The sequence below is a fragment of the Bufo gargarizans genome, chromosome 4, assembly GCF_014858855.1.
Source record: "Bufo gargarizans isolate SCDJY-AF-19 chromosome 4, ASM1485885v1, whole genome shotgun sequence".
Classification (NCBI taxonomy): domain Eukaryota; kingdom Metazoa; phylum Chordata; class Amphibia; order Anura; family Bufonidae; genus Bufo; species Bufo gargarizans.
Window position 1 is genome coordinate 380,211,122 of NC_058083.1, and position 23,831 is coordinate 380,234,952.

Consider the following 23,831-nt stretch of genomic DNA (forward strand, 5'->3'; position numbering starts at 1 on the left):
CACCCCTGACCACCAGGACCAGGCAGCGCTCTGTCAGTACATGGCGGCCTCCCCTCTCCGCCACGCTGCTCCGCTGTGTACTGGTGCTTATTCTGACACTGGGGCTGGGTTCACATCCCATTTGTGCCATCCATTTAATGTATACCAAAAATATATGCGTTACCAGATGCCTCAGACTGATGCCGTACAGTGGCGTCCGTTCACCATACAGTTCCATTGTAAAAAAACATATACGTTAACGTATGCATTTTTTACTTGACTCTGCAGGATACAAAAACGTGGAGTGCTGCACATTTGTATACATCAAACCGATAGGAAAAACGTGATGGGGGGGGGAGGGGCGTACTAAAATTTGCTGTGGGGCCCTGTCAGTTCTAGCTACATCACTGCACATCTCCTTCTCTCCTCCAGGCCTGGCTCACTGCTGCAGTGGGCCGGAGGAGAGAAGGAGCGCAGGGAGCTGCGGTTAGTGAATGACAGGACCACCAGCTCCCCTGCTCTCCAGCAATGATAGGTATGTGAGGGGGCCACTGGGGGGTCATTCACCACACTGTGAGGGCCCCTTACACAGTATAATGACTTCCAGTGCCCCCCATTTAGTATAATGATCCCCATTGACCCTCCACTTAGCATAATGACCACCAGAGCCCCCATTAAATATAATAACCCCTCGTGCCCCCTCCATACAGTATAACCCCCAGTGTGGGGGCGATTGGGGGTCATTATTCTGAATGGAGGGTCACTGTGGGGTCATTATACTGTGAGGGCCCTTTACATAGTATAATGACCCCCCAGTGTCCCCCATTTAGTATAATGACCCCCAGAGCCCCCTCCATACAGTATTCCCCCAGTGGGGGCTACTGGGGGTCATTATTCTGAATGGGTGCGACTGGGGGTTATTATTCTGAATGCAGGGCCACAGGTGGTCATAATACAGGGGGGGGGGGATTGGGGGTTCATTATACTGTGTGAAGGGCCACTAGTAGTCATTATACTGTGTGAAGGGCCACTAGTAGTCATTATACTGTATAGGGGCCACTGGGGGTCATTATACCGTGTAGGAGCCACAGGGGGACATGTCAATGTAAAATAATGCCTCATGGGGGCCCACTGGGATTTATCGCCCAAGGGCCCACATGAACCTGGAGCCGGCCCTGATCCTGTCCGTCAAAAAAATATGACCTGTCCTATTTTTTTGACGGACAACGGTTCACGGACCCATTCAAGTCAATGGGTCCGTGAAAGAACACGGATGCACACAAGATTGGCATCCGTGTCCGTGATCCGTGGCCGTAGGTTGCTTTCATACAGACGGATCCGAAGATCCGTCTGCATAAAAGCTTTTTCTGATCTAAGTTTTCACTTCGTGAAAACTCATTTTCGACAGTATATTCTAACACAGAAGCGTTCCCATGGTGATGGGGACGCTTCTAGTTAGAATACACTGCAAACTTTGTACAAGACTGCCCCCTGCTGCCTGGCAGCACCCGATCTCTTACAGGGGGATATGATAGCACAATTAACCCCTTCAGGTGCGGCACCTAAAGGGGTTAATTGTACTATCATATTCCCCTGTAAGAGATCAGGGCTGCCAGGCAGCAGGGGGCAGACCACCCCCCCTCCCCAGTTTGAATATCGTTGGTTGCTACAGTGTGCCCCCACCATCGCCCCCCCTCCCTCCCTCTATTGTATTAAATCGTTGGTGGCACAGTGTGCCAACCACCATCGGCCCCCCTCCCTCCCTCTATTGTATTAAATCGTTGGTGGCACAGTGTGCCAACCACCATCGGCCCCCCTCCCTCCCTCTATTGTATTAAATCGTTGGTGGCACAGTGTGCCAACCACCATCGCCCCCCCCCCCTCCCTCTATAGCAGTAACATTGGTGGCAGTGTGCGGTCTCAACAGTAGAAGATTCATACTTACCTGCTTGCTGCTGCGATGTCTGTGAATGGCCGGGAGCTCCTCCTACTGGTAAGTGACAGTTCTTTAGCAATGCGCCGCACAGACCTTTCACTTACCAGTAGGAGGAGCTCCCGGCCGGACACAGACATCGCAGCAGCAAGCAGGTAAGTATGAATCTTCTACTGTTGAGACCGCACACTGCCACCAATGTTACTGCTATAGAGGGAGGGGGCGGGGGGCGATGGTGGTTGGCACACTGTGCCACCAACGATTTAATACAATAGAGGGAGGGAGGGGGGCCGATGGTGGTTGGCACACTGTGCCACCAACGATTTAATACAATAGAGGGAGGGAGGGGGGGGCGATGGTGGGGGCACACTGTGCCACCGATATTCAAACTGGAGAGGGGGGGGGGTCTGCCCCCTGCTGCCTGGCAGCCCTGATCTCTTACAGGGGAATATGATAGTACAATTAACCCCTTTAGGTGCCGCACCTAAAGGGGTTAATTGTGCTATCATATCCCCCAGTAAGAGATCGGGTGCTGCCAGGCAGCAGGGGGCAGTCTTGTACAAAGTTTGTAGTGTATTCTAACCTGAAGCGTCCCCATCACCATGGGAACGCCTCTGTGTTAGAATATACTGTCGGATCTGAGGTTCACGAAGTAGCTCATATCCGACAGTATATTCTAACATAGAGGCGTTCCCATGGTGATGGGGACGCTTCAAGTTAAAATATACCATCGGATTGGAGAAAACTCCAATCCGATGGTATAAAAGAACTCCAGACTTTACATTGAAAGTCAATGGTGACGGATCCGTTTGAAATGGCACCATATTGTGTCAACATCAAACGGATCCGTCCCCATTGACTTGCATTGTAATTCAGGACGGATCCGTTTGGCTCCGCACGGCCAGGCGGACACCAAAAAGACTTTTTTTTCATGTCCGTGGATCCTCCAAAAATCAAGGAAGACCCACGGACGAAAAAACGGTCACGGATCACGGACCCACGGACCCCGTTTTTGCGGACCGTGAAAAAAAACTGTCGTGTGCATGAGGCCTATAGAACATGCTGCGATTTTAAAGCATTGCAGAAGTGATGCATGAAAAAAAATGCTCATCTGCACAGCCCCATTGAAATGAATGAGTCAGGATTCAGTGCAGGTGCAATGCGTTCACCTACTGCATTGCACCCGCGCGGAAATCTCGCCCGTGTGAACGCAGCCTAAATCTCACATTTGATGATGGACCACAGGTTCTCAATGGGGTTCAGATCAGGTGAACAAGGAGGCCATGTCATTAGATTTTCTTCTTTTATACCCTTTCTTGCCAGCCACGCTGTGGAGTACTTGGACGCGTGTGATGGAGCATTGTCCTGCATGAAAATCATGTTTTTCTTGAAGGATGCAGACTTCTTCCTGTACCACTGCTTGAAGAAGGTGTCTTCCAGAAACTGGCAGTAGGACTGGGAGTTGAGCTTGACTCCATCCTCAACCCGAAAAGGCCCCACAAGCTCATCTTTGAAGATACCAGCCCAAACCAGTACTCCACCTCCACCTTGCTGGCGTCTGAGTCGGACTGGAGCTCTCTGCCCTTTACCAATCCAGCCACGGGCCCATCCATCTGGCCCATCAAGACTCACTCTCATTTCATCAGTCCATAAAACCTTAGAAAAATCAGTCTTGAGATAGTTCTTGGCCCAGTCTTGACGTTTCAGCTTGTGTGTCTTGTTCAGTGGTGGTCGTCTTTCAGCCTTTCTTACCTTGGCCATGTCTCCGAGTATTGCACACCTTGTGCTTTTGGGCACTCCAGTGATGTTGCAGCTCTGAAATATGGCCAAACTGGTGGCAAGTGGCATCTTGGCAGCTGCACGCTTGACTTTTCTCAGTTCATGGGCAGTTATTTTGCGCCTTGGTTTTTCCACACGCTTCTTGCGACCCTGTTGACTATTTTGAATGAAACGCTTGATTGTTCGATGATCACGCTTCAGAAGCTTTGCAATTTTAAGAGTGCTGCATCCCTCTGCAAGATATCTCACTATTTTTGACTTTTCTGAGCCTGTCAAGTCCTTCTTTTGACCCATTTTGCCAAAGGAAAGGAAGTTGCCTAATAATTATGCACACCTGATATAGGGTGTTGATGTCATTAGACCACACCCCTTCTCATTACAGAGATGCACATCACCTAATATGCTTAATTGGTAGTAGGCTTTCGAGCCTATACAGCTTGGAGTAAGACAACATGCATAAAGAGGATGATGTGGTCAAAATACTCATTTGCCTAATAATTCTGCACTCCCTGTATACCTGTGGTAGGTTTGGTAGCCTCGAGCAGGACACCAATGAATGGCTTCCCTGATTTCAGCACAGGGAAGCCATTCAGGCCCCACGAAGGCAACATACCCGGGAAAAGCCGCCTCAGCTGCTGTGGTCACAACTAACCATCTGAGGGGTTAACACCGATTTCAAACATTAGCCCGGGTGTCTTCGGTTTAAAACAGTAGAAACCAAGTGGCTACTGTACCATCTTTAAAGACTTGACCAGTGCTGTACATGTATGGCGCTTAGGGATCAACAGATATTAATGTTTTAGAGCCGATACCGATAACTGGTGAACTTTCAGGCCAATAACTTATACCGATATTCTGTGCATTTTCATTTTTGAAACCAAAAATGTTTCTGTTACGGCGTTCACCACATAGGAGTTTTTTTTTATTTTTATATTTTAATAGTTTGGACTTTTCAGATGTGGCAATATGTGATGTTTATTTATTGTTTATATATTTTATATGTAAAATTGGGAAAGGGGGTGATTTATACTTAATATTTAGGTAAACTTTTTTATTTTTTTACTTTTTATTTAATAACCATTTCCCTTCTTAGGGGGTAGAACCTGGGATCGTATCATCCCTTGTCCTATTCACCCTGATAGAGCTACATTAGGGTGAATAGGACTTCACACTTTCCCTGCTGCCCTGTGCACAGAGCAGCAGGGAGCTTACAATGGGGAGGAGACCCTGTGGCCACTGCCACCAATGATTTCAATACTGAGGGATTGGGGGAGGGGGGGTGCACTGCGCCACCAATGATTTTAATACTGGGGAGTGTGGGGGCGCACTGCCCCATAATGATTTTAATACAGGAGGCGGGTGTGTCGGCGCAGAATCACGTTGCCGACACCCTGCCTCTGAGAGGGAGCTGCAATCAGCGGCATCTGATGGGTTAACTGCTGTTGATTGCAGCTTCCTGTCATATAGGCTGGGCACCGCCTCCTGTATTTGCATCAGACGTTAATTATCATTGGTGGCGCAGTGCGCCCGCCCCTCCTCATTGGCAGCACGGCACAGGGGAGAGGGAGAGAGAGTGACGACTCCTCCCCTGTGCTGCTGAGGGAACATGAGTGCGCTGGACGTATTATCGGCAAGGTTAGATGCCGATACCAATAAATTTGAAAATCATGAATATCGGCCGATAGTATCGGTAACTCCAATAATCGGTCGATCCCTAATGGCGCTGGTTGGTAAGAAGTTAAAAAAAATTGTGTTACTATTTTCTGAGAGACATTTAGGGGTAGATTTACTATCAAAATGCACAAGTTTTTTGGTGCAATCTGTGGCAAAAAATAAAAACTGGTGTGAATCCTTTGCACTGCATTCATTATTTGTTTTGGACACTCATCCGACAAGCAGGCGTGGCTTTGCAGAAGGAGGGTGGCTTCACTGGAAAGGAGGTTTGACCAAAATGCTCTCTGTGCGCCCAAAAATTATCCCAAATTTTTGGACATTTTTGGAGCAATATCAAGCCAACTTGGTGGTGTAAACTTAGACTAGAAGATGCAACAGATCATCCGGCATCAACCACTGTGATAAATCTGGTGCGGTTTAGGACGGTCTGCCTACGTGTACACTGCCTTTCTTTTAGACACTATTATTATATCTGTTTTCTGCGGGAAGAGTTGGCATTTTCATTGGTACCATTCTAAAGAACTTACAAGTTTTTGATTACTTTTCATTCAATTTTTTGGAAACTAGGATAAAAAAAATAAAAAAAGCGCTTTTCTGCAAATTATATATTTTATTTATGGAATTCTAGTTCACTATGTGGGATAAATAACATGATAATTGTACAGTTTGTGTCATTACCGATTATACGTGGGAGGGGGGGTTATTTTCTTAGTTTTTTTAATCAAACTTCTTTTGTACATTTTTAAGTCCCACTAGGGGACTTGACACACATTTGCTTGATCGCTCATGTTATTAGCTCTACCAATCCCGGCTTCTGCGGAAGGGTGTCTGCTATAATACACTGCGTCGTACATGTACAGCAGACTGTACGAACCCCTTAGCAGCAGCAATCTACATATATGCAAGAAATCATGTAGACTATTTATATTTAAAAATACACAATCTTTATTGATCATATACTATAAAAATACAATAAAAAGAACAACACAAAAAGATGGAAATTTGCAACAGCAGAGACACCTGGTGGCCACAAGATGCAACAGCGCCCCTGGATGAAGCAACAGTAAAACGTGTCAGGAGGGGTCCGCTTTCTTCTGGCATCTTATTTTACTTCCTTGTAATTTGTGAGGTGTCAGTAATTTTTAGCCTAATGATCCTCCGCGGTGTTCCGAATTTCCATCTTTTTGTGTGGTTATTTTTGTAATATTTGATCAATGAAGATATTGTTTATGTTTATTATAAATGATCTAAATGATATTTTGGGGGATTTCTGGCATGTAAGCAACTATCTTAGGTCTATTTTTGGTATATATATATATATTTTTTCTCTCACTTTACTAAGAAAATAATTAGAAGCATTTTTTACACTTACTTTAAAAAGTAAAGTAAGAAATTCGAGGAATAATGTTAGAACAGCGCCACCTGCTGTTTCTGTGTGTCCTCCTCTGTGTCCACCTCAGTAAATGTGACAAGCCAGATGCACAGTGCCCCATACACACTTAGGCCTGTTTCACACTCACGTTGTGGCTTTCCGGTTTTGAGATCCGGCAGAGGATCTCAAAACCGGGCCAAAATGGATCAGTTTTGTCCCCAATAATGGTCAATCGGGACAAAACTGATCAAGATGCATTCCATTCAGGTTTGTTGCGTTTTTGGACCGGACACAAAACCGATGCAAGCTGCAGTTGTGTCCGGCCTGCGAAACAGAACAAACTGGATCAGGCGTGAAAAATCTATGTGAGTCAATGGGGCCGCATCCGTTTTTTTGGTTAACAAAAAAAAAAAAAAAAAAAAACTGGATCTGCCGCCCATTGACTTAGGCCTCTTTCACACTCCCGTATGGCTTTTTCAGTGTTTTGCGGTCCGTTTTTCACGGATCCGTTGTTCCATTTTTTGTTTCCGTTTCGTATTTCTGTTCTGTTTTTCCATATGGCATTTACAGTAATTACATAGAAAAAAATTGGGGCTGGGCATAACATTTTCAATAGATGGTTCCGCAAAAACGGAACTTTTTTTTGCAGACCTATTGACTTAAATGGAGCCACGGAACGTGATTTGCAGGCAATTATAGGACATGTTCTAGCTTTAAAACGGAATGAATACGGAGTACATTCCGTTTTTTTTGCGGAACCATTGAAATTAATGGTTCTGCATACGGAAAGCAAAAAACTGCCCGTAAACGGGAAGAAAAAATAAATAAAAATACCCGGTCGAGTAAAAGAGGCCTTACAATCTTTTTCATAACGGATCCGGTTTGTTCAGCTTAAACAGATGCATTAACTGGCATGGATCCGTTTAATTCCAGTTTTGACATCCTCTGACGGATCTCAAAACCGGAGAGCCACAACGCACAAGCTGAGCATGTGTGTGTTTTCAGAGGGGAGAGAAGAAAGCCACTGCCAGACACCTCATCCTACTCTCCCCTGACAGTTGGGAGCCCCCCATACACACTCCCTCTGACAACAGTCTAAAGGCTCATTCACACAACCGTATCCATTTTTGCAGTCTGCAAAACTCGGATACCAGCCGCGTGTGTTCTGCATTTTGCGGATCGGATCGTCTTTCTCCTGTGTAGAAATGTCTATCCTTGTAGGCATTACAGACAAGAATGGGACACGTTCTAGCTTTTTTGCACAGCCACAGAACCGTACGGATACGGACGGAAATATACGGTCATGTGAATGGGCCCCAATGGTCCAGTTACCTGTCTGTATTTTTGGTCTGCATCCGATCAGCATTTTTTGCGGGTTGGATGCGGATCCATTCACTTCAATGGGGCCACAAAAAACGTGGACAGCAATAAAGATAGGACATGTCCTATTCTTGTCCGTCTTGCGGACAAAGATAGGCATTGTTACAATGGACTGCAAATTGTTACAATAGATGCAACACAAATGTTATAAGGTTGTGGTCCGTATTTTTTGTGGATCTACGTTTTGTGGACCTCAAAATACATACGGTTGTGTGAATGCACCCCAACATGTACAGAGGCACATGGCCATATTTTGGAGCTTTGGGGCCTCAAGGAGGTAGAACAGCAGCATAAGGCTACTTTCACACTAGCGGCAGCCTTCTCCGACGGGGGAACAGCCTGCCGGATCCGTGCTGCCTCTAGTGCACCGTGCCACCGGATCTGTTTTTTGCGGACCGCAAAATACAGAAAAAAAGTCAGGCGGTCGTGTGCAATGGGCCTAAAGCTGACTTTCCCTGCAAACATCACACACGAAACCAGAACAGCAGCACCATGGGGGAGACCATGCTTGAAATGAGGAGGTAATGCACAAAGATGTGGAATCTCTTGATGACAGGTTCCAGTCAAGGTCACTTTACATGGACCGATCACTGGGTCAATTATCATATCGGGGGTGAGCGTTTGTAGAAATGCTTGTTCCTGAGACAGACGTGGGCTATCCACATTTTCTGCAGACAGCACCCATTGATTTCAATGTGTTTGTTCACACGTCAGTAGTTTTCCGCTTCCCTTAGGTCGGGGAAGGAATATCATGGAGACATGCATACTTTGGTCCATGATGCGGACCAGACACGTCCTCTGAAGTCTATGGGTCTGTGAAAAACCACTGACACCACACAGATGGCATTCGCGTTTGGTCCGCTTTTCATGGACCACTGGTAGGAGATGCTCTGGAAATTAGTTTTCCGCTGAGCAGTGCACGTGGAATATGGATGACAAATGGAGGGCAAAAACGGACACACAGGCCAAACATTCACAGACATCTTCATGGATGAAACACAGATGCCAAACGGGCACAAAAAAAACGTGAAGAGGCCAGATAGCCGCCCGGTGTAGAGTCGCCTGTGATCACCCAATGAATGTGCAAGTGCTCGTTCACCGCGTTATTGTGTCTTCTGGCGAGCCCAATAAATCACTGTTTCTGGGCAGCAGATCATCAGTATAACCATAAATCTGTATGAGGATGAACGATCGCAGTAGAAGGTAAATGCAGCTCTCACCCTAAGGCTACATGCACACGACAGTGTGCCCCCGGTGGCCGTATTGCGGCCCGCATACAGCGGGTCCGCAAAACACGGGCACCTGCCGTGTGCATTCCGCATCACGGATTGCGGACCTATTCACTTGAATGGGTCCGCAATCACGGAGATGCGGAACGGAGGCACGGATCGGAACCCCACGGAAGCACTACGGAGTGCTTCCATGGCGTTTCTGGCTGTGCCTCTACACCGCAAAAAGTAGCGCATGCATGCGGTGCGGATCCGCTGCGGCTGCCCCACGGTCGGTGTTCGTGCATTGCGGCACGCAATTTGCGGGCCACACACGTTTGTGTGCAGGAGGCCTAAATATGCAATACAGCATGATGACCTGTTAACAGTATGACTCTAGCGCCATCTACCTTCTAAAAAATATACTGCAAAGAAATGCACATCTAACCATACAAATGCTTTATACTAGGGATAAACAACTGCCACTCATAGAAGCCATCGCTCACTTCCAGTCACGACCACTAGGGGTCTCACTTCCAGTCACGACCACTAGGGGTCTCACTTCCAGTCACGACCACTAGGGGTCTCACTTCCATCTAAGTTGGAGTCCACTGCTTGTTGTCGGAAAAAATCTCTCCTTGGTAAGGCCTCTTTCACACGGGCGAGATTTCCGCACGGATGCAATGCGCGAGGTGAACGCATCGCACCCACACTGAATCCGGACCAATTCATTTCTATGGGGCTGTGCAGATGAGCAGTGATTTTCACGCATCACTTGTGCATTGCGTGAAAATCGCAGCATGCTCTATATTGTGTGTTTTCCACGCAACGCAGGCCCCATAGAAGTGAATAGGGCTGCGTGAAAATCGCAAGCATCCGCAAGCAAGTGCGGATGTGGTGCGATTTTCACGCACGGTTGCTAGGAGATGATCAGGATGGGGACCCGATCATTATTATTTTCCCTTATAACATGGTTATAAGGGAAAATAATAGCATTCTGAATACAGAATGCTTAGTAAAATAGGGCTGGAGGGGTTAAAAAAAATATATTTATATAATTTAACTCGCCTCATCCACTTGTTCGCGCAGCCCGGCTTCTGTCTTCTTCTTTGCTGTCCAGGAGGAAAAGGACCTGTGGTGACATCACTGCGCTCATCACATGATCCATCACCATCGTAATGAATCATGTAATGAGCGCAGTGACATCACCACAGGTCCTTTTCCTCAAATAAGAAGAAAGAAGAGAAGCGGGGCTACGCGAACAAATGAATTAACCCCTCCATCACTATTTTATTAAGCATTCTGTATGAAGAATGCTATTATTTTCCCTTATAACCATGTTTTAGAACACCTAACCCAAATCCGAACTTCTGTGAAGAAGTCCGGGATCGGGTCTGGGTACAAAACATGCAGATTTTTCTCACGCACGTGCAAAACGCAAACGCTTTGCACTTGCAGGGAAAAATCGCGCATGTTCCCGCAACGCCCATGTGAACCCAGCCTAAGGGTACTTTCACACTAGCGTTTTTCTGGCACCGAGTTCTGCCAAAAGGGCTCAATGTCGGAAAAGAACTGATCAGGCATATCCCCATGCATTCTGAATGGAGAGTAATCCGTTCAGGATGCATCAGGATGTCTTCAGTTCAGTCATTTTGACTGATCAGACAAAAGAGAAAACCGTAGAATGCTACGGTTTTCTCCGGCAACAAAAACTGAAGACTTGCCTGAATGCCGGATCCGGCTTTTTTTTTCCATAGGAATGTATTAGTCCTGGATCCGGCATTCATAATACCGGAATGCCGGATGCGCAGACCACAAAAAAGATGAAAAAACGAAATGCTGGATCCGTTTTGCCGGATGACACCGGAAAAATTTGGCAGGCAGTTTTGGCGACGATCACTCTGCAGCAAGTGTGAAAGTAGCCTAAGGCCTCATGCACACTACCGTTGTTTTGGTCGGCATCCAAGCCGCAGTATTTGCGGCTTGGTTGTGGACCCATTCACTTCAATGGGGCCGCAATAGACGCGGACAGCACACAGAGTTGCTCCGTTACGTGGTCTGCGAAAAAAAATTAAACCTGTCCTATTCTTGTCCGTTTTGCGGACAAGAATAGGCAGTTATATTAATGGCCGTCCGCAAAGTGCGGACCGCAAAACACACAACGTGTGCATGAGGCCTAATAAGGACTGTGTGTCTGTAAGTGTAATCTCCCCCTCCTTATGTGTTCTGTGAGCCCCGAAAATAAACATACTAGGAAGTAAGAGGAAAGACGCCACTTCAGTACAGTGATGGCAGATTTCATAGAAGGAACTACCCTGCTTCTGAGTGAAATGCATCTAGCTGTGCTAATTAAACAGGGAATAATATTACTGAAAAAGAAATTAGGGAAGCCCAAAAAAGTACAAAAGAAGCACAGCCATTATGCAAACTTTTAAAAAAACAACAACTCAGGTACGCTTTAAACATACAATTATCAAGCAGGAAATCTGTCACATGGATTATCACAAATAAAGTGAAACTACCGCCATGTAGAACATTACACCTCCTCCCCTGATGTAACTCTCATTCAGCGTTTCTTGTTTTCTATCTTGCGAAAAATCAACTTTGTATGATATGCAAATTAGGCAGTAAGGTGCCTAGGTGGGCGTTATTTTCTTTCAACGGTGCCCAGGGACGCCCCCGTCCAGTGCCCAGGCCCACCCTCCAGCAGAGCCCAAGCACATCTCTCCTGGGCTGAGACTCCACTCCCCCATCAGCGTCGTTAACACCACCCCCCCACACGTCACTGACACAAGGTAACGCCGCCTACACTTGTCTTCAGCTCCTCTGAGAAATCTTGCGCATGCCCAGTTACACATTCGCGACTGATGCCCTCAGCAGGGTATAAAGCGCGCAGGCAGTCTTCGGTACTGTGCGATATTTCTCGGCAAAACTGAAGGCAAATTATTGTGCGTCAGTGATGTAGCAGAGGGGAGGCGGAAACGGCGCTGATGGGGGAGTGGAGTCTCAACCCAGGAGGGGGTGTGCTTGGGTTCTGCTGGAGGGCGGGCCTGGGCACTGGACGGGGGCGTTCCTGGGCACCGTTGAAAGAAAATAACGCCCACCTAGGCACCTTACTGCCTAATTTGCATATCATACAAAGATGATTTCCGCAAGACAGAAAACAAGAAACGCTGAAGGAAAGGTACATCAGAGGAGGAGGTGTTATGTTCTACATGGCGGTAGTTTCACTTTAGTGATAATCCATGTGACAGATTTCCTTTAAATTTGTATAGCCTGGAATAAAGAAGGGAGGGGGGCAACATGATCAAAATATTAAAGGGGTTGTGTCATCTCATACACTGTGGTGCCTTATCGTAGGATATGCCCCCAACATAAGGTAGGAGTGGGTCCCACCTCTGAGACCCACTCCAATCTCCAGAACAGGCGCTTCCAAAGTGAATGAGACCGCGCATGCTCTCCATTCACTTCTATAAGAATTCCAAAAAATAGCCAAGCGCGCGCTCACTCCCACTGACTGGAGGAAAAAGCCGATGCTCGGCAATGTTCAGAGAACCCAGAGTGGCAAATAGAGGGGGTCCGTGTGGGCATAGGGCACTCTCCATTCACTTTAGGGGGCCGTTTGGGAGTTAGGAGTGGACGCCAGAGGTAGGACCAGCACCTAGAGATATGCCAATGTGCGAGATGGACCAATGGTAAGTGCCAGATCCTAGTAACAGCACCTGCCAGTTCCCCCATAACGGCGCCAACCACTCGCTTCCCCCATAACGGCGCCAACCACTCGCTTCCCCCATAACGGCGCCAACCACTCGCTTCCCCCATAACGGCGCCAACCACTCGCTTCCCCCATAACGGCGCCAACCACTCGCTTCCCACATAACGGCGCCAACCACTCGCTTCCCCCATAACGGCGCCAACCACTCGCTTCCCCCATAACGGCGCCAACCACTCGCTTCCCCCATAACGGCGCCAACCACCTGCTTCCCCCATAACAGCGCCAACCACCCGCTTCCCCCATAACGGCGCCAACCACCCGTTTCCCCCATAACAGCGCCTGACACAGTTTCGCTAAATAAATATTCTCTGATATAACCAACTACAGAATTTGCTGAATATCAGATTATTTTTGTGATGTTCACAGCAGATACTGGGAGGCCATGATGTGCTGTACCCTGACAGCATTAGAAATGACGGCAGCTCCAATGGCATCTGCACGGTGCCCAGCCCCTCATCAAAGCCCCTACATGACGTCACTGCGGTTCTTCACACAACAGGTGACAAGGACTCACCTGCGACCCCGCGGCCACCAGCTACGCATGAGTTCTAACAGGGCGATCATTAGCTCCTAATAAAAATGGTCCTCCTCGGCTACTGTAGTCCTTACCCGTGGGCGAAAACCCTCCCTCATTGGTCAGATGATTCTTGGCGCCAATTTCACCAGCGTTCTCTGACAATTTTGGTCCTACTTCAGACTCTTGAGGGAACTCCGGGCAGCCATGTTTGATAAGGGCAAAGTCTCGGACGGGTCTTACAATAATAGGGCTTTCATAAAGTGGACTAACAGTCTTGACAGAGTATAGCATTCAACGTGATAAATCAGGGCAGTGTTATAGCATCATATAGCTGTACATTTTGAACACTACTCAGAGGTTTGCCCGCAGTAAACATGTCTGACCGCGACTCATAGACTCCGCCCCTGGCCGTGCAGTGCAGCTGTGTGTGGCGCTTCTGTGGCGGGTGTTATAATTTAGCTGCTGCCTTGGAAGGGGACGAGTATGTTCTGTGAGAAAGCCATAGAGCTGATCCGGGAGCTGCAGCGTGCTTCAGACGGACAGTTGCCTGCGTTTAACGTGAGTCGGGGGTGAGAGAAGAGATGGCGGCAGTCATGGTGTGATCTGTTCTGTTATAGGAGCATAGGTTGATCAGGATTAGAAAAACATGGCTGCTTTCTTCCGAAAACAGCACCTCCCCTGACTATGGGTTGTGTCTGGTACTGCAGTTCTGCTCTAGTGGAGTCAGTGGGTAGAGCTGCAATACCACATACAACCTGCGGGCAGGGGTGGTGCTGGTTTCAGAAGAAAGCAGCCATGTTTTTCTAATCCTGGACAGCCCTGTCAATCCCTCAGACAGCAGATAGTGTATGCTGCGCTGAGACCTGTAGTTCGTCTGGAGCTACTTTCTGATGAGCTACCAAGAGGGCACACTATGATGCACCATTTATACACTGGTATACCAGGAGAACTGAAGGAGCCCTGTCCCATCTTGGGGACCTTCCCCCTATCCTGCCCTGGAATGCTGGGCACCATAGAAATGAGTGGAGATTGAGTGTATGCTAAATCCCTATAGGGCCCCCTTAAAGGGGTTGTCCACTTTTTACTATTGACGATCTATCCTCAGGATAGGTCATCTATATCCGATTGGCGGGGGTCCTCCCACCGATTAGCTGTATGAAGATAAAGCAGAGGCTCCTTCTCTGTATTATCTGCTCGCCGCAGCAATTGATCAGGTGTAATTACAAGTATGGCGTCCCCATTCACTTCTATGGGACGGCTCTGTCTGTTCAAGTGAATACAGAGCCGTCCCATAGAAGTGAATAGGGACGCCATACTTGTGATTGCTGCGGCGAGCAGATAATACAGAGAAAGAGGCTCTCATATGAGCGTTGCTTTCTCTTCCAACAGCTGATCGGCGGGAGGCAGACCCTGCTGATCTGATATTCATGACCTATCCTGACGATAGCGCATCAATGGGAAAAAAAAGTGGACAACCCCTTTAAAGGGGTATTACCATCACAGACAATGGGGGCCTATCACTAGGATATGCATATCGCCGGGACCCACACCTACAATGAGAACGGAGAGGGGAAATGAACAGAGGGCACACTGCGCATGCGCAGCTGCCCTCCATTCATTTCTATAGGGCCACCGCAAATAGCTGAGTGCTGCCTATAGACATAGAAATGAATGGGAGCAGGGGCCGTGCCTGTGCGGTGCGCTCCCATTCACTTATATGGGAGCAGTGCTTGGTGGTGGATGGACCCTGGGAAAGCTGAGGTCCTCCAGCCACAGCTCTCCCCACTTCTTTCTCGTTGTAGGTGCAGGTCCCAGAGGTGGGACCCGCACCGATCAAATAATGAGGGCATATCCTAGCGATATGCCCCCATTGTCTGTGATAGGAGTACCCCTTTAAGGCTTCTTTCACACGAGCGAGTATTCCGTGCGGGTGCAATGCGTGACGTGAACGCATTGCACCAGCACTGAATCCGGACCCATTCATTTCAATGGGGCTGTGCACGTGAGCGGTGATTTTCATGCATCACTTTGCGTGAAAATCGCAGCATGTTCTATATTCTGCATTTTTCACACAACACAGGCCCCATAGAAGTGAATGGGACTGCGTTTAAAAAATGCAAGCATCCGCAAGCAAGTGAGGATGCGGTGCGATTTTCACGCACAGTTGCTAGGAGACGATCGGGATGGGGACCTAATCATTATTATTTTCACTTATAACATGGTTATAAGGGAAAATACAAGCATTCTTAATACAGAATGCTTAGTACAATAGAGCTGGAGGGGTTAAAAATAATAATATATCTCGCCTTAATCTACTTGCTTGCGCAGCCCGGCTTCTCTTCTGTCTTCTTCTTTGCTGTGCACAGGAAAAGGACCTTTGATGACGTCACTGCACTCATCACATGGTCCGTCACATGATCCATCACCATGGTAAAAGATCATGTGATGGACCATGTGATGAGTGCAGTGATATTCCTCAAAGAAGAAGAAAGAGGAGATGCCGTCTGCGCGAACAAGTGGATTAACCGCCTCCGGACCGCCTAACGCAGGATTGTGGTCCGGAGGCGGTCGATTCATTCCTCCTTGACGCGCCGGCGCGTCATCTCGTGAGACGCGAGATTTCCCTTTTGCTTGGCTCGACCACCAGAGGACACAGGCAGCTCTGTAAAGTAGCACCAAACACCACTACACTACACACACACACCCCCTGTCACTTATTAACCCCTGATCACCCCATATAGACTCCCTGATCACCCCCCTGTAAGGCTCCATTCAGACGTCCGTATGGGTTTTGCGGATCCGCAAAACACTGACACCGGCAATGTGCTTTCCGCATTTTGCGGATCCGCACATTGCCAGAACTATATAGAAAATGCCTTTTCTTGTCCGCAATTGCGAACAAGAATAGGACATGTTCTATAGGCTCTACAAAAAACGCAGTGTTCGCCTGATCAGGCCTGATCTTGTGCGCACACTTGCGTTCAGTCCGCCCCACCGCAGTGACAGAATTTTTTTTTTTTCTGATCACTGCAAAAACACCGTAAAATCGCTGCGGCGCTATAAAAAGATCACTTTTGAGGGGCATGGCGAGTTCATAGAAGGATTTATTTTTTTTTGGGCACAAGTTAGCGGAAATGTTTTATTATATTTTTTTCTTACAAAGTCTCATATTCCACTAACTTGTGACAAAAAATAAAATCTCACATGAACTCACCATACCCCTCACGGAATCCAAATGCGTAAAATTTTTTAGACATTTATATTCCAGACTTCTTCTCACGCTTTAGGGCCCCTAAAATGCCAGGGCAGTATAAATACCCCACATGTGACCCCATTTTGGAAAGAAGACACCCCAAGGTATTCCGTGAGGGGTATGGTGAGTTCATGTAAAATTTTATTTTTTGTCACAAGTTAGTGGAATATGAGACTTTGTAAGGGAAAAAATAAATAAAAATGTTTCCGCTAACTTGTGTGCCAAAAAAAAAATATATTCTAGGAACTCGCCATGCCCCTCACGGAATACCTTGGGGTGTCTTCTTTCCAAAATGGGGTCATTTGTGGGGTATTTATACTGCCCTGGCAATTTAGGGGCCCTAAAGCGTGAGAATCCAAATGCCTAAAAATGCCCTCCTAAAAGATACTCTTTGGAATTTGGGCCCCTTTGCGCACCTAGGCTGCAAAAAAGTGTCACACATGTGGTATCGCCGTACTCAGGAGAAGCAGGGCAATGTGTTTTGGGGTGTATTTTTACATATACCCAAACTTTGTGTGAGAAATATCTCTGTCAAATGACAACTTTGTATAAAAAAAAAAAGGGAAAAGTTGTCTTTTGCCGAGATATTTCTCACCCAGCATGAGTATATGTAAAAAGACACCCCAAAACACATTGCCCTACTTCTTCTGAGTACGGCGATACCACATGTGTGACACTTTTTTGCAGCCAAGATGCGCAAAGGGGCACATATTCCAATGAGTACTTTCAAGATTTCACAGGGCTTTTTTACGAATTTGGATTCCAAACTACTTCTCACGCTTTAGGGCCCCTAAAATGCCAGGGCAGTATAAATACCCCACATGTGACCCCATTTTGGAAAGAAGGTATACTGTGAGGGGTATGGTTAGTTCATGTAAAACATTTTTTATTTTTTGTCACAAGTTAGTGGAATATGAGACTTTGTAAAAAAAAAAAAAAAAAAATCATTTTCCGCTAACTTGTGACAAAAAATAAAAACTTCCATGAACTCACTATGCCCATCAGCGAATACCTTAGGGTGTCTACTTTCCGAAATGGGGTCATTTGTGGGGTGTTTGTACTGTCTGGGCATTGTAGAACCTCAGGAAACATGACAGGTGCTCAGAAAGTCAGAGCTGCTTCAAAAAGCGGAAATTCACATTTTTACACCATAGTTTGTAAACACTATAACTTTTACCCAAACCAATAAATATACACTTATTGCATTTTTTTTTTTAATCAAAGACATGTAGAACAATAAATTTAGAGAAAAATGTATATAGAAATGTAGTTTTAATTGAAAAATTTTACAACCGAAAGTGAAAAATGACATTTTTTGCAAAAATTTCAGTAAATTTCGATTAATATCAAAAAAAAGTTAAAATGTCAGCAGCAATGAAATACCACCAAATGAAAGCTCTATTAGTGAGAAGAAAAAGGAGGTAAAATTCATTTGGGTGGTAAGCTGCATGACCGAGCGATAAACGGTGAAAGTAGTGTAGTGCAGAAGTGTAAAAAGTGGTCTGGTCATTAAGGGGGTTTAAGCTAGGGGGGCTGAGGTGGGTAAGGTAAGTTTTATATTATTTTTATTTATTTTTAACCCCTCCAGCCCTATTGTACTATGCATTCTGTATTCAGAATGCTATTACGTTCCCTTTATAAGGGAAAATAATACAATCTACACTACAACTAACACAAACCTGAACTTCTGTGAAGAAGTTCGGGTCTGGGTACCAAACATGACGATTTTCTCACGCGCGTGCAAAACGCATTAAAATGTTTTGCACCCACACGAAAAAAACGCAAATATGGAACGCAGTCGCAGTGAAAACTGACTTGTTTTAGTGTCAATCGCACCATTTTCCCTGAACGCATCCGGCCCCAATCCGCAACACCCGTGTGAAAGGGGCCCAAGTCTGCAGGATGTCGATGTATGCTGGGGACTTCCAGTGCAGATTTTACCCTCTCTGATGCAGAATTTGCTGTCTGAATTTCGGCACCTCTGCCTCCCATTGTTTTCAGTAGGAGGCAATTCTGTATTTTGCAGGCCAGCAGTTTGACCACAACCACCCCAAGAAAGGACATGTCCCTTAGAGCGGTTTGCGGACAGGGGCCACTTGAAACTGTGGCAGGTGTCTCCGTTCAGTGGAGCTAAGTCGCGGGTGGGTCTGTGGCATCCAAAGTGAACATCTGCTGTGGTAGATGCGGTGGGTTTTGACAACCTCATGAATGCACCCTTAGGGTCTACTCACACAAGCGTATGGAAATGTGTTTTCCCATTGACATATTAATAGAAGAAGCTGGACAACCCCTTTAACTACTATGTGTGAATACACCCTTGGGGTTGTGCACTCCGAATATACTGTAAAGTCAAGTACAATGAAAACTGAGACCATCCAAACTGGCACTGAAAATGAATTTCTCAACGAGGTGGTCTTTTGGAGAGATTTCATTGTTTGATTAAATAATAAAAGATAAAGTTGACCGGATCCATATGTGTTTTAGGAGGATGGAATCAGACAGGTCCTGGAAGAGATGAAGGCTTTGTATGAGCAGAACCAAGCAGATGTGTAAGTCCAGATGTTAAAACTGCCAGCACAGGACTAAGTCTCCTACACCTGTCGGGGAAGGTTCACACTGGCATTAGACGCAGATGTCAACCTGCCAGAGATCACAGAATCTGCTGTTCACTGCCGTATCCCGTTGACTGTAATGCTATCCAGCGGCTTTCCGGCATAAGTGGCGGTTTCCGGACGCACAAAATTTTTTTGCCAGAAAACATCCGGATCCCTTTATGGCCAGTGGGGTCCAGCGGTGAACAGCCTGATCAGTTTATCGAAAGTTAAACTTGTTTTGACGCCACCTGGTGTTTTTTATTTATTTATTTTATCTTAGAAGATCCACCTGATGTGGTCAGTGTTGGTGAATGTCACTTCTAGTACATGGATTCTTATTGGCCGGCTTGCATCACATGGGGAATCACTTTTCCACTTGCATGGAACTGATCTACTGGGCATGTGTGACCACCAGCACTGAACACATTGGGGGGGAATTTACATTTTATGTGGCTGACATAAGGTACAAGTTAATTGACATTTTAATTTGTGAACTTTTTTTTTATTATTATTTTTATTTTATTTTTGTGCCTGTTAGTGTGCTATAAATTAAATCTGTTCCAACTATCTAGCTGGTGCAGATTTGTGACATTAGTTATGTCAATTTTTGGTGTAGATTATCGCAAGTCTTGCTAGTCAATGCCCATTTCTCTGGAAATTGCTCAGTCAGTCCCATAGAAGTGTTAGACTGACAAGCTACTCCAATGGAGGCCTCTGTTCTCGGGATCGCTGTGGGTCCCAGAGATCTTAAATGTATAATTTATCCTATGGGTAAATTGGTGTCAAGATGCTGTTATTTTGGGCGTTAAAGTCAAAGCTTTGGTTTGTAACCACTTTTGAGGAAAATCCCACTCAAAGCTGCTGATCCATCACAAGTGGTCCTAAAGAGAATGTGTCAACAGAAAGTAGGTTATTGTCTAAATCATGTTTTTATGTTTAAAATATTTTTATAGAATTTTTGATGACAGTGTCTTTCATTTTCCATGTCACTATCTATATTAAAATAAGAAACTCCTGCCGTTTTGCACTGGCTACTAATAAGCGGAGCCACTTCTTGGCCTCTACAGATCACTTTAAGGTGGATTTAGATATTCGGGCAGGTTATCGGGAATAAACGTTTCTGCAAACGCTTGTTCCCGACAATCTGCCTGTGTAAGTGTGCCGCAGATCACCCGATGAACGAGCGATACACACGTTTATCCTGTGGTTTAGGCCTCATGCATCCGAGCCGCAGTTTTTGCGGCTCGGGTGCGGACCCATTCACTTGAATGGGGCCGCAAAAGATCTGGACAGCACTCAGTGTGCTGTCCGCATCCGTTGCTCCGTTCCGTGGCCCCGTTTGGCGCACAAGAATAGGCATTTCTACAGTGGGCCGCCTGTTCCATTCCGCAAATTGCGGAAGACACAAGTGCGGCTTCCGTGTTTTTGCGGATCCGCACTTTGCGGACCGGAAAAAAACTGAGCCGTCGTGTGTACGAGGCCTTATGCAGGTACAATAGTTATTGTTTCTGGGCAGCAGATTGTGCGGTCTGCTGCCCAGAAACAATGCAGTTGTATGAGGATGAGCAATCACTATAGTAAACCCTCGTCCTTAGGTCTCATGCACACGACCGTGCCGTTTTTTGCGGTCCGCGGATCCGCAAAAAACAGAAGGCCTCCGTGTTGCCTTCAGCAATTTGTGAAACGGGCGCCGGCAATAAAAATGCCTACTCTTGTCCACAAATTGCGGACAAGAATAGGACATGTTATATTATTTTTTTGTGGGGCTGCGGAACGGAGCCATGGATGCGGACAGCACACGGAGTGCTGTCTGCATCTTTTGCGGCCCCATTGAAATGAATGGGTCCACATCCGAGCCGCCAAAACAGACCCAAACAACGGCGGTGTGCATGAGGCCTTATACTGTAGAGGTAATCACCACATGTAAACGTAGAAGTCTCCTTCACTGAACGAGGAGCCGACTGTCGGGAAGGAACGCTTCCTCACCAACTGCCTTTACTGCAGTTACCTGCTGATCTATACACAGGTGATATCATTACAGACAGGATTACAATGACAGATAAGACAGGATCCTCCATTCACAATATATGATTGTCAGGGCTTATCTATTCTTTCCTTGTACAATGATCTCTGCACAGGTTACAGGGCATGCTTACAAAACTCTCCATAGAAGTCAATGAGGTCTCCTCCTGACTATTGTGTCTATGGACCATGGGGCTGTCGTAAAGCAATTTTCTTAATACTTTCTAAATGCTGTTAAGAACAGCTCAGGCAAGATGGAAGCCCCCATAATAATGTTCAGGAAATAGAATAAAGAAATCCGCAATTAGAAAAAATAGATATGCGTCGCTATCTGATTTCAACTGGTAGATACAATTTTTGGTGACACGTCCCCCTTAATTCAAAGTTTTGACTTTAACCCCCAAAATACCAGATGACAGGTAGGGTATTCTAGGTTGTTAATGTACACATTACTAATTCCTGTAATGTGACCAATGTCCGTGCGTCTTAGAGAAGGAATTACTGCAGAATAGATGGTTTTAATTTTTTTTTTCTTTTTTTTTTCTCCCACTACAGCAATGAAGCAAAGACAGAAAGCCGCAGTGAATTGATACCAACAATTAAATTCCGCCATTGCTCTCTTCTACGAAATCGGCGGTGCATTGTTGCTTATCTGTAAGTCGCACAGAGGTTGCTTGGCTTTCAGGATTATTGAAATTGGAAAAAGAAATTTATAAAGCTATAAAAAAAATCACAAACCCGATGATAGGAGAGCAGTGTTAGGATAAGTTCGTGTAACAGGAAAGTATAGTTAAGCAGTAAATAGAAGTACACAGTAGTATAGGAATGGTTGTCAGCTAGATGTCCCCTCGTTTAACCACTTGCTGACACGCAATTTGTGCTCAGCAGTGAGGCTGTACAGTCTTGTACAATATCTCCGGGGGCTGTATTCCCCCATAACTGGGACTGTCATCCCCAGTTACAGGAGAAATCGGCAATAAAAGTCATGTTTAAGTATACACTTTAAAATTAAAAAAAAGCCGCCACACCACAGCTTCTATATCCCTTATATCAAAATGACTGTTATTGGAGGGGGACATGTCAGTTGCACTTTGTGTTATTAACAAAAAATGAAAAATAAATGAGAATAAATAATGGCAAAGAAGGAGTGTGAGCGAGGCACTCATAGGGTGAGTACATCAATCAACAATTCCCTCACTAAGGGGAGATGGTTTGCTCACCTATTTGTTTTTCACCAAGACCGTTACTGGTTGGTGCAGCCAAACTTGTCCGATAACCGCCGCCGATTAGGTGAGTAGTAGTACTAGGAAAGCGCTGGATCATAGGAATCAAGCGAGCATGAGGACAAAACTGGGCGCAGAACCACAACCAGGAGTCAAACAAATTCCAATTTATTCATAGATGATGCGTTTCAGGGTGCATGACCCCTTTATCAAGTCTTTCAGTGAGCGGCTGGACCAGAGGCACTGTCGCTGCTAGTCGGCACGTGGAGCGTTCGCAGCGACTGTGCCTCTGGTCCAGCCGCTCACTGATAAACTTGATAGAAACATAGAATGTGTCGGCAGATAAGAACCATTTGGCCCATCTAGTCTGCCCAATATACTAAGTACTATGGATAGCCCCTGGCCCTATCTTATATGAAGGATGGCCTTATGCCTATCTCGTGCATGCTTACACTCCTTCACTGTATTTGCAGCTACCACTTCTGCAGGAAGGCCATTCCATGCATCCACTACTCTAAGTAAAGTAATACTTCCTGATATTACTTTTAAAACTTTGCCCCGCTAATTTAAAACTATGTCCTCTTGTAGCAGTTTTTCTTCTTTTAAATATTCTTTCCTCTTTTTTACCTTGTTGATTCCCTTTAGGCTGAGTTCACACGAGCGTGACAGATTTGGTCCGGATGCGTTCAGGGTGCGTTCAGTTAAACTCGCACCATTTTGCAAGCAAGTTCAGTCAGTTTTGGCTGCAATTGCGTTTAGTTGTTCAGTTTTATCCGCGCGGATGCAATGCGTTTTGATGCTTTTTTCACGCGCGTGATAAAAAACTGAAGGTTTACAAACAACATCTCCTAGCAACCATCAGTGAAAAACGCATTGCATCCGCACTTGCTTGCAGATGCAATGCGTTATTAACGCAGCCCCATTCACTTCTATGGAGCCAGGGCTGCGTGAAAAACGCAGAATATAGAACATGCTGCGATTTTAAAGCATTGCAGAAGTGATGCATGAAAAAAAATGCTCATGTGCACAGCCCCATTGAAATGAATGGGTCAGGATTCAGTGCAGGTGCAATGCGTTCACCTACTGCATTGCACCCGCGCGGAAATCTCGCCCGTGTGAACT

The 23,831-nt window shown here is 46.1% G+C and overlaps 2 protein-coding genes across 4 annotated transcripts in view; one reads left to right on the forward strand and one right to left on the reverse strand.

Annotated features, from left to right (window-relative positions):
• Nucleotides 1–13,828, reverse strand: part of ABHD12 (abhydrolase domain containing 12, lysophospholipase) — a 111,932-nt gene extending 98,104 nt beyond the window's left edge. The window contains exon 1 of one of the 2 annotated variants that reach the window (XM_044290373.1): nt 13,710–13,828. Coding sequence is in view for 1 of the 2 variants with exons in the window: in XM_044290372.1 (XP_044146307.1) it covers nt 13,615–13,664 (50 nt within the window). In the remaining variant the exon portion in view is untranslated. Of the gene's footprint in view, nt 1–13,614 lie in introns of both variants that reach the window. The other variant, XM_044290372.1, reaches the window with a different exon arrangement.
• A 209-nt stretch (nt 13,829–14,037) lies between these two features.
• Nucleotides 14,038–23,831, forward strand: part of GINS1 (GINS complex subunit 1) — a 40,892-nt gene continuing 31,098 nt past the window's right edge. For both annotated transcript variants that reach the window (XM_044292576.1, XM_044292575.1), the window contains exons 1-3: nt 14,038–14,175; nt 19,355–19,419; nt 22,042–22,140. In XM_044292576.1, coding sequence (XP_044148511.1) covers nt 14,101–14,175; nt 19,355–19,419; nt 22,042–22,140 — 239 coding nt within the window. In that variant the 5' untranslated portion in view covers nt 14,038–14,100. The remainder of the gene's footprint in view (nt 14,176–19,354; nt 19,420–22,041; nt 22,141–23,831) is intronic.